The 10,717-nt window shown below is 42.2% G+C and overlaps 1 protein-coding gene across 1 annotated transcript; it reads right to left on the bottom strand.

Annotated features, from left to right (window-relative positions):
• Positions 1–365: 365 nt before the first annotated feature.
• ren (renin) lies at positions 366–10,407 on the bottom strand (the record flags this gene model as incomplete). Its single annotated transcript, XM_083769688.1, has 9 exons — positions 366–527; positions 1,717–1,815; positions 2,414–2,555; positions 2,974–3,096; positions 3,687–3,883; positions 5,743–5,861; positions 7,018–7,141; positions 8,546–8,684; positions 10,325–10,407. The coding sequence occupies 9 exons, from the start codon at positions 10,405–10,407 to the stop codon at positions 366–368; spliced, it is 1,188 nt and encodes a 395-aa protein (XP_083625814.1).
• Between the last annotated feature and the right edge of the window lie 310 nt (positions 10,408–10,717).

Genomic DNA, 10,717 nt, shown 5'->3' with positions numbered 1-10,717 from the left:
CCCTCCAAAAAAAATGAGAGAAAAGAAAAGAAAAGAGAAGAGAAGAAAAAAGAAAAACACAAAAACAAAAGTAAAGTACTTCACATCCGCCACTGATGGGGGGGGGGGGGGGGGGGGGGCAGAGATAAAGAAGAGAGAGAGGGGGGGGGGGGGGGGGGACGGACAGACAGAAAGAGTCAGAGAGAGACACAGACAGAGAGAGAGAGAGGGGGGGGACACACAGACACCGACAGAGAGAGAGACTGAGATAGAGACAGAGAAAGATAGTGTTATGGGCTGAAGTAAATGGGAGCCATGCCCAGTCAGTGTAACGACAGAATCTCAGAGTAAAGCAGTGGTATCATCATCATCATCATGGTTGTTCCTCAGACGGCCTGTGCGAATCCAATGCGGTTGTTCTGCCGGTCGAACTCGGTGTAGTAGCGGGCGATGAAGTTGGCTCCCAGTATCCAGATGGGCCCAGTAGGGGGCGGCACATCCAAGGCCCTGAAGGTGACGGTGCACACGTCCCCTCCGAACTGGGACTGCTGTAGAGGAGGAGCAGTGGTGGACAAATGTACTCAAAAGGTTTTACTTAAAGGGCCATTCCACCACTGGAAGAAAGTGCAGTCACTCAATGTTAATAGTTTGCAGTAGATAACAGTAGCACAATTTGAAATTTGCACCCTATGGCCTGAAAAATAATGAATTCTGTGTTTGACTGGATTGCTGAATTCCTACAATGACTATAATGCTTTGGTGCACTTCCCCTCCTTGTGGAGAGGGGGGAGGCTGTGTGGATGTGTGTGACTTGTAGTCTAGGAAGGAAGGTGAGACTACATTCTCATGAAAAATTTTGGTCATGAACATGGTGCCATGAGTAAAATAAACACATACAGTATTGCACACATCAAAAGTATCATTTCCATTTCACAAGTTGTAAAATGTATACAAATCCTTAAAATAAATAAATAATATATATAAAAACCCAGATGTACTGTACAAGCTCGTAGTGCGGCACAAAGTGACAGTTTAACCACTTTATCCATTTATATGTTGGCAGATCTACAAGCTTGTACATCTGCTATTAAATTAAAAACTGAAGAATTGCACAAATCTTCTCTTCTGGGGATCCCTGGCTCAAAACCTTTTCAGTTGGTGATGCGCGGACAAATACATATAGCAATTTGGGAGTCCTTGGCACAAAAGAGTTTGAGAACCACTGATATGGGTGTAGTACTGCCCCTTTTAAGGGTAGTGCATGAAAGGGGTGCACCACCAGGTTTGAGGCCTATATGTTTGGCCAGAAGCCTGATTTGAGTGTTTGTTGGGGACCTGGAGGCATGAGGTGTACACAAGTACTTGGTAAGAGAACCTCAAAAATGTAGATGCTTTGATAATTCATTTTGATTATATGGGGGTATATTTTAATTAGGGGCGTTTTATATTTCCATTGACAGAGTTCGACAGGTGTGATGTTTTGTGAGAGGGAGCTAGGACGCTGCCGAAGTCAGTAAAGGGTAGGGGAATGGGTTTTAGGAGGGTTTTTCAGGTTGTCTTGTTTTTTTGTGCCATTGTATTTTGTTGGGCCAATATGAATGTGCCATAGTGGCGTTGAGGACATATATAGGTGTATACTGAGCCATTCATTAATATTGCATGGATTGGATTAAGTCTATTATTACCCATAAGATATGTATAGTCTTCCTGGTCATATAGAATGAAGGTTATTGTTACCCATAAGATGTAGTCTTCCTGGTCCAGGGCGTACTCCTGACCCCCAAGGAGGAAGGTGACACTGGGGAGACTCTTCACTGTGGCACAGTTGACTTTGTACTGAAGGAGAGAGAAACGGAAAGAAACAGCATTTCGACTTTTAAAAGCATGCTAAAAAAGACCCAATGCATTTCTGTAGAGAAGAGCATTGTTCCGTGATCCACAAATGTGTCCCGACCCACTGTTTGGGAAGCGGTACTGTAGTGGATGAATAGATTAATTTGTTGTTGTTGTTGGGACCAGTAGGGGCAAATTAACGCCCTGCTTCATGATCATACTATAGTATAGTGTCACACAAGTAGCAAAAATAGCCGATCTACAATCTCAAAACGGGTCGTATCGTTTGACCGTGACCGAGTCAGAGTGTGTATGTCTAATGTATGTCTTGAGTACGAGGCCTCAACAGCTGCAATACCGCTGGGTGACCTAAAGTGGCACTGTTGAGCAGCCTAAAGGGCCATTCACACTGAGCACTATAACTATAACTGCGGCCAGTGTTGTTGATAAGCCTGCACTGCTCAGTTCACACGAGTGTGATTTCTTTTATCTTTTATAGCTATTTTACATTTTGAATCCTGAAAAGTAAGTAGTTTTGGACATGAGATGAGGTTTCCACCCAGCACAACAACGCTAAGGAAACTAGTTGTTTGTTGCTTACGCCGCTTTCATCCGGCACTGCTCCGATGGCTTTCATCAGCTCCGTGACAGAGGAGGCGGGGCCGGTGATGTAGGAGGAGCCTGTGTCGATCACGGCGTTGCAACCTTCCTCACAGAACATCATCTGATCCCCGACCGAGACCCTGAGTGAATGATAGAGGAAATGTGTGTTCAAAACCCTGAGAGAATACCCACTCCGATACCCACAACTTGTGTCAATCGGTCAATACTGAGTTCTGAATACCGATTATCCGATACCATGCGTAACAGAAAGGTTCAGGAATATTAATAACCGCAACAAGCGTGTGTGCGTTACGGCCCTTTGAGAACCCCTGGTCCCTGGTCTTTATTCCCCCAGAATAAACGTCAAGTATAAAGTTATATGGAACCGTATATTCGCTCAAGTTCTCCTCGTGACACTGTATGATGTTAGTGGGGTCAGATTTACATATTTACGTAGCGCAATATGACATAGTCAGCTTCTTTAAAACGGACTCAGGCGTGCCGTGGATGAAAAAGTGATGTACAGAGGTTTGAGAAGCTCGGTGTTAGACATCGTACCCTTTCATGATGACTTCCCATTTGCCAATTTCCTTGGTGCCCATGTAGTTGAAGGTTCCAGTGAAGTAGTTGGGGTCCGTACCTCCCAGGACCAGCTCTCCTCCTGGGGAATGATGGGGGTCCCTGTCCAAAAGAATATAATTTAAAGTAAAACATATCTTACATTAAATGCACCAAATCATGAGATAATGGTCAACAAAATCTACAGTTGATTTAGTCAACTGTCTAAAATGTATTTTGGCTGGCCTTGTTGGTGTCGTAATGCCTGAATTTAGACTTGGTTCCATGCTGAAAATAGCCAATCCACAAGCAAAATGTAAAATTACTTGTCTTTTAGTTCTACTGGATCTCTTCTCCACTAGTTCCTCCTCAACATTGTAGTCTAGTTTTTGAGGGGCGAATGAGATGATGTATAATGATATACGATGATAATAGCGCCCCTCACTTCACACGGGTGTGATTTTTGAGTGGAACAGCAATGTCCACCTAGCTATGTGACCACTTATGTGGTCTCTATGAGAGAGAGTGAGAGTGAGAGAGAGTGAGAGATCACACGGGTGGGATTTTTATTTTACAGTCAAGAAACTTAAAAACTGTCTTGGTGCTCACAAAAGCCAGAGTAGAGGATAAAAGTTACCCCAAACATTTTTTTAAAGTGAAATATCCCTTTTAAGTGGTTTGGATAAATGCATTTCTGGACCCATGCAGTATACCTGCTGTAGTAGACTGAGAACACCTCCTTCTTGAGGGCGTGGTCGCTCATCATGCGGTCGAACACGGGTGTGATGCCGTCGATGGCCACGTTGGGGTAGCCCATGCCCAGCACGCCGTCAAACTTGGCAAAGATGAAGGGCATGGCGGACAGCGAGGTGGCCTCGGCGAACACCTGGTTCACTGAGATGCCAGCAACCTGCATGGAGGGGTTATAATGACACAATAATGACACCTGGTTCACTGGGATGCCAGCCACCTGCATGCATGGGACAGTTAGTGGTGGGTTCAATTCATTGATCGGGCAATGGGCTTTATGCACCCACGCCATTTTGGAAAGAACTTGGGGCCCCTTCCCTACTTCCTTCACAGGTGTTACAGATGATACTATTAATGAAGGCTATGTTCCATTCTGGTCAAACAGAGTCAGGGTGCTGCTATTGTGCATGTTGGCTCACTGGACACACTCTGCTACACCAGTGGGTCTCAAATTGTCCTCGGGTGGGTTCCAAATGGCCCCGTATGGGTGTGTAACTCACTCGGAGTGTACAAAATTTGTACACTCAGTTATTATGGGGGTCCTTGAAATTAAAATGTTTGAGAACCACTGCACACTAAATGTAACGGAGCCTTAATTAGTATCATTGGTAACACCTGTGAAGGAACTATAAGCAGCCCAGAAGTAGGAAGAGTTATTCTGTGTGCATGTAGCCCATTATTATATCGATATATACTCCAGACGATATGTGAAACGACTAAGTCGCGACCCGACTATGGATAACCACTTGTTGGCTGCTATATTGATTGTGTAGGCAATGCCGTTTTCACATATAAACACATGGTGTATAGTGCAATGCTCAATAAAGCCATGAGGTGGCTTTTATTTTATTTCTCTTACTCATGTAGTAAATTAAATTATACATGGTCATTATTTGGAATCAATCAACATACTGTATAATATCGTATGTCGATATATATCGTATCGTGGCAGCTGTATCGTGATACGTATGTATCATGAGGTTACAGGCAATGCCCAACCCTAGGGACACATGGCACCTTGGTGGCTGGAGATCACTGATGATGCTTCACAATTAGAATCTAATTCATATCGTTGCTGTCGGGCAGAAACCTTATCTCAACTTTCTGTGCTTTTTTGTAAATGCATGCCCTACTTCAGTGGTTCTCAACCAGTGGTCCTTGAGGGGTCCAGGTGGTCCCCAGCTAAGTGATGACAGAGTTGTTAACCAAATGGACCCTTATCGATCTTTAACTTTGAGAGTTAAATTGTTGTTAAACATCTTGCATTACTTATAAGAAATCTACAGAATATCTCTCCTATGGTACCACGTCAATACAGCATGGAGACAATAAAATCTTATACATGTTTGGGACTGAGAGGCCAAAATCTCATCAAATAGTCTGTGGCTCAAATGCCGAATAAATAAATGACCTTGACATGAAAAATATTGAAAACTACTGCTCTAATTGACCATACTACAGTGTCACACACAAGCATCAAAAGGAGCAGTTTGAGCTTGAGTTTTGTATATCTGCCAATTTTGCTATTTAGAAAATGTAATCGTGAAGTACCGTCAGATTCGTGTCTGGCCACGCAAGGCTAATAACGGCATGCCCATATTGAGGAAAACACTTTTTTTATGAATTAATTTTTTATTCATGATATAAACGGTACAATTAAATATACTGGCATTATGAATGAATAAAGAAAACAAAACAGGATATATTATGTAATATGTATAGAAAAAGAAAAACAAGAAACATAAAAACAAACAAAGCCTCCCTCCCACCCAGGACCAACGATGTCACAAAATGCATACCTGTGCCAAATTCCTTACCACTGTGTAATAGGAGAAAAATAAAAAATAAATCATATCCTTAATTTTATCTGCAATGTTAGACCAAATATTAACATTTTAGGAGAACACCTCCACAACGATGTTCTCCTGTCTTAGTAATAATTAATAATCACTTTCTCTTTTTTTTAAAACTATCAATTCAATCGATTAGTTTGTTTTTTTGGGGGCTCTTAGAACTCACCTCGACAATGTCCTCGCTAAGGAATCCCCTCACGTTTCCAGAGGCGTACTGGATGGAGAATCCTGTTCCATTGTCCACGTGTGTGTTGGACCTGGAACCATCGTACCTGTTGTGGGTGACTGGGGGGGAAATCCACTGACTGAATCAGAATCGGAATGAGAATCACTTATTTAGTTGTCAATTTCCCTATGTACTTGCATACATAAAGAATATGAAATACCGTCCCACCTCAGAGTGCAACATAAGCCTGAAACGCACTGTAATCGGTGTTTCTGACTACATAACTCCATACTACTTTTCTGACTAAACTGAAATTGATAGTGAATCCATTTCATTAAAGGAGCACTTCACCCATTTTCTGAACTGTCCACAGCCCTCCTCTGAGAGACAAAAAGATTCACCATATTATAATGCGCATTAGTGAGGTGTAGGGATGGAGCTCGATAACCGATACCCGAAAAAATCAGATAAGAAGCTTATTGAGACGCTAACCCCTCCTACACAATAGATAGCACAATAGAAAAAAAAAGAAAGGAACTGAGTGTTTTTTCTTTATTTTATTTTTTCTCATTTAAAAAAAGAATGTCTGTAATTCACTTAATTTACAACAACATGTTGGGAAAGTTTGAAAGCAAGATTGTCTGTCCTGTTGTCTGTTTTGTTTGTCTGTTCACACTTGTCATTGTTTAACTGTTTTTTGTTTTTTCATGTTTATCACATTTATATGTCTTTTTTATTATGTATTGTATGTGGAACATTTACATTGCCTGTTATTTCTTTCATTTTATTTTAACAGAACTACTCATTATCATTGTCGATAATATTCTGATGTCATACAAAAAATGCCTAATAAAAACCGTATAAAAAATATTGAGTACCCGTTATCAATAAGCTTTGGGCTTATCAAGCTTGTTATTGAGCATAGCGGTATAGTGGCCCGGTCATGTTTAAACAATCAAGACAAGAGGCGATCAAGAAATAAATGCCAACCAGCGCTGTCTGGGTAAACACAATTACGCTTTTAAAGTGGCGGAACATATATTAACCAGTTAACAGTTTCTTTAATATTATTGTATTGGTAAAAAGGTCAATTGCATTATTTCTGTTAGAAAAGTACTGTATTTGAAGGCCCTAGTAAAAGTTACTGGTTCTGTTCAGAATGTATTGTCTCCCGTCTTTCCACAAAATAATAGAAAATGCTCGATAGTGGGCTCGATAAGAACCGTGTGTGTGTGTGTGTGTGTGTGTGTGTGTGTGTGTGTGTGAGTGACTCACAGCAGGCGGTAGAGAAGGGTGAACAGCTGTGCGAGGGGACCCACAGGTTAGCTGATCCGGTGTCAAACACTACGTTGAACATCTGGGGAGGAGAGCCAATGCTGATCTCCCCAAAGTACTGCGTCTGCTCACAAGCACAAACAACTTTTCAAAGTTGGTAGTCCATTTATAGTAACTGTTGTTACTAGTTACTTTTAGTATTACAAAACGTACATAACCACTTCTGCCCTATATACATTTTGGCCATTTGAAGATTGCCGACCTACAGTACAAGCTCACATGATGCATTGTGAGCTTGTAGATCTGCTATTTTCAATGAATTCTGGACTTTTACTTGTAACAGAGTATTTCTACTTATGTAATTCAGTTGGACTATAGAGCATCGCAGTCCCGCCCCCTCGAGAGACCCGGAAAATACATCTCCGTTCATTTTCCTCATAGACTTTTCAGAAGGTATTTATTTAAAGACGTTTACTTGTCGTAACAAATCATGACAACAAACACAATCTTTCGGGCTGAACAAATAATTAGAAAGAAGAAGAAAATGGCAGGTTACAACACTTTTTTTGTTGTTTTTCTTCTTTGTAATTATTTGTTTGGTCCAAAATATTGTGTTTGTTGTCATGATTTGTCACGACAAGAGATGGCTTTGTACGACGCTTATAAGGTCTTTAAATAAATACGTTTTGAAATGTGTATGGGAAAAATGCATTGGGAACTATTTCCTGGGCCTATAGAGCGTCGCAGTCCCTCCCCCTTTCAGAACGGCGAGTGGCCCAGGAAATGAAATGCAATGCATTCTGACCATAGGATTTTCTTTAAGTATTTATTTAAAGATAGTTACGCCGCGGACAAAGCCAACTCGGATCGTGACAAATCATGACAATGAACACAATATTTTGGGCTGATCAAATCATTAGAAGAAAATAAAGGCAGGAGACAACACTATTTGTTTTGTTTTTCTTCTTATAAATTATTTGATCGGCCCAAAACATTGTGTTCATTGTCATGATTTGTCACGATCCGAGTTGGCTTTATCCGCGGCGTAACCGTCTTTAAATAAATACTTAAAGAAAATCCTATGGTCAAAATGCATTGCATTTCATTTCCTGGGCCACTCGTCGTTCTGAAAGGGGGAGGGACTGCGACGCTCTATAGCGTCGTCATGAAAGGGGGCGGGACTGCGACGCTCTATAGCGTCGTCATGAAAGGGGGCGGGACTGCGACGCTCTATAGAAGCAGGTATAAAACACATACCCTCTGGACATAAAAATTAATGACCAGAAGCAAAAGCATAGTCATGACCCCTCCCACCCGGGACTGCCTATAAGTCCAACCTCCTGTTAGTCCGACCTACATGCCATGGCAAGGTAAGACTGAGGTTACTTAGGGTTAGGGTTAGTGTTTGGGATGGTGTTAACGATGTTACCTCCCACCCCGCCCGCCAGCAGCAAACAGATTCAACCAGTAGCAGAGTCAGAGTCATGGACCCCCCGCGCCCCCCCCCCCCCCCCCAGCTAGGTCTCACATCCAGGTAGTTGGTCAGGGGCGTGCTCGCATTGGTCGGATCGTCTGAACTCTTCTGGCTGAGCTCAGCGAACGCTTCCACGGACACACCCATCTGCTGCAGCGTCTCCCTGATGGACGGCATCTTCTTCAACGCCACTCTGGACGGGGAAAAAAACACAGACATCTAGTTTAAGGTCACTCTTGAAAAAGAAACCGCTTAAATCAGGCTTAAATTGCATATTAGTCACTCAGCCTGTGGCCAGTCAACCCCCGTCCACATGCGCAGTACTGCTTCAAGGTTCAAGATTGTCTTTATTTGTCTCCCTTGGGTGAAATTTGTCTTGGAGACAGTCACAGCTGCATACAAATAACAGAAACGTTCACATACGAAAAGGAAAAACACCATGAAACACCCACCTACACAAAACAGAGATATTGCACACATTCCCTTGATAAAGTGCAACTAGTCAAAAAAGTGCTTTTGGCAATCCCTGAATCTCTGAGTCAGTAAAGTAAGATTGCATTTTAGTCAGTAAGATTGCATTGGGAAAACATGGTACTGACTGGTTGTTTCACCCCTGTCTAAAAGTGTTATGTGCCTGTCCTGTGTTTATCATCTGGATATATTATACACACACAGAAGCAGGTACAGTATGTACATGAGGTTAAAAACAGCAGCAGATTTGTGACCGAAAAGTGCAGCATTTAAACCCACTAAAGACCTCTGGAGCCAGTTGCACCGACACCTCACACTAAATTCAAACTTAGCCCAGTTATAGCTTAAATGGCTTTTAGATATATACTCCCTAGCCTGAGCTAACGTGTTAGGTTTCTGGTCTAGAGGGGCGGGTCGCGGCTGAGATTTGCGCACGCCCTGATTGGATCTCATCGATCTGTCCGTCACCCCCGGCCCCTCCTCTCCCCCTAGTGCAGCGCTACGTCACATCATTTGGAGCGACGCCCACCCGGAAGGGTTGACTCCCACTTTTAGACCAGAGCGGCCAATGCGTTCCTCCAGGCTTTAAATTTTTGCACCAACAAAAATTAAAGCCTGGTACCGAGGCTATATACTCCCTAACTTAGGACAGAACTTACATTCTGGTGGTGCAACCCCTCACTGAGGCCGATTCTACAAGTGCTTTCTAAATCAGTAGTTCTCAAAACATTTTTTTAAGATTTATTTAATGATAATGCAAACATCATCATTCAAAACAACAAATTACAGAATCATGATTTTCTTTTTTTTGTTAAACAAGACAAGACAAAGTCAAAAAAGAAAACAAAAAACAAAGACAAGATTTGTGTTGAAAATGCCTGAAGATGGTCTATGACTAAAAGCTTGCTATAAAAAAAAAGATTTTGCACAGTGTGCGAAGGCTCCCGTGCGTTCATTGGTCAAACAGTTTCAAGATTAATGTAAAAAATTAGGAAACTCGACTGAAATTGAATCCTGAAAAAGAACTTAATGATGTATATCCCCGGGTATGTATATACCCGATGGAGACGATATTCAAAGAGCAGATTTCTGTTTTAACAAATATAAAGGATAATCTTTATGATGAATTGTCTCAGAATGTGTTTTGGTCATTTAACCTTAAACCTATTACTTTGAAATTGAAGACCGGGGTCTCCCCACTTCCCCACACTATGTGAGCTTGTAGATCTGCTATTTTTGAATAGCCTCAACGCTATAAAGTCTACAATGAGACAGATGCTTTTCCCATGTTTTAATGGGTTTTAAAATGTAAGGCGAGGATAAATCGTATACTAGGATGGATGGAGGGATATGAATGCTTACCGTCTCAGTGCCAGGCCACCGTCGGTCATCGTCAGCCACAGTGCTACCACACACACCCAAGAGCTCCTCAACCCTTTGGTCATGATGGACGGCTTCCTCTCTGAAAGACCAAGAAGAAGATACAGCCTGGCCAAAACCACGTGAAGCACTGATATTCAAACAAAACGTGATGTCCGCTCACTGTCACGTTAACGCCACACAGATTCTGTAGCTGCGTGTTGTCTCTGTCTCTCCCTAAATGTCTCCCTTGTCTGTTCTTATACCATCTCTTCTTCCAGTGTGGTGGTTATGATGATGATGATGATGATGATGATGATGATGATCTGACCTACGGGCCACTTGCGTGGCTTTTGGGGGAGCTGTTCCTAAAAGTGACCGCTGAAAACAAGTTGT

Source organism: Protomyctophum parallelum, assembly GCF_964188405.1.
Source record: "Protomyctophum parallelum genome assembly, chromosome: 7".
NCBI classification, from domain to species: domain Eukaryota; kingdom Metazoa; phylum Chordata; class Actinopteri; order Myctophiformes; family Myctophidae; genus Protomyctophum; species Protomyctophum parallelum.
This window is presented reverse-complemented; position numbering and strand designations above follow the sequence as displayed.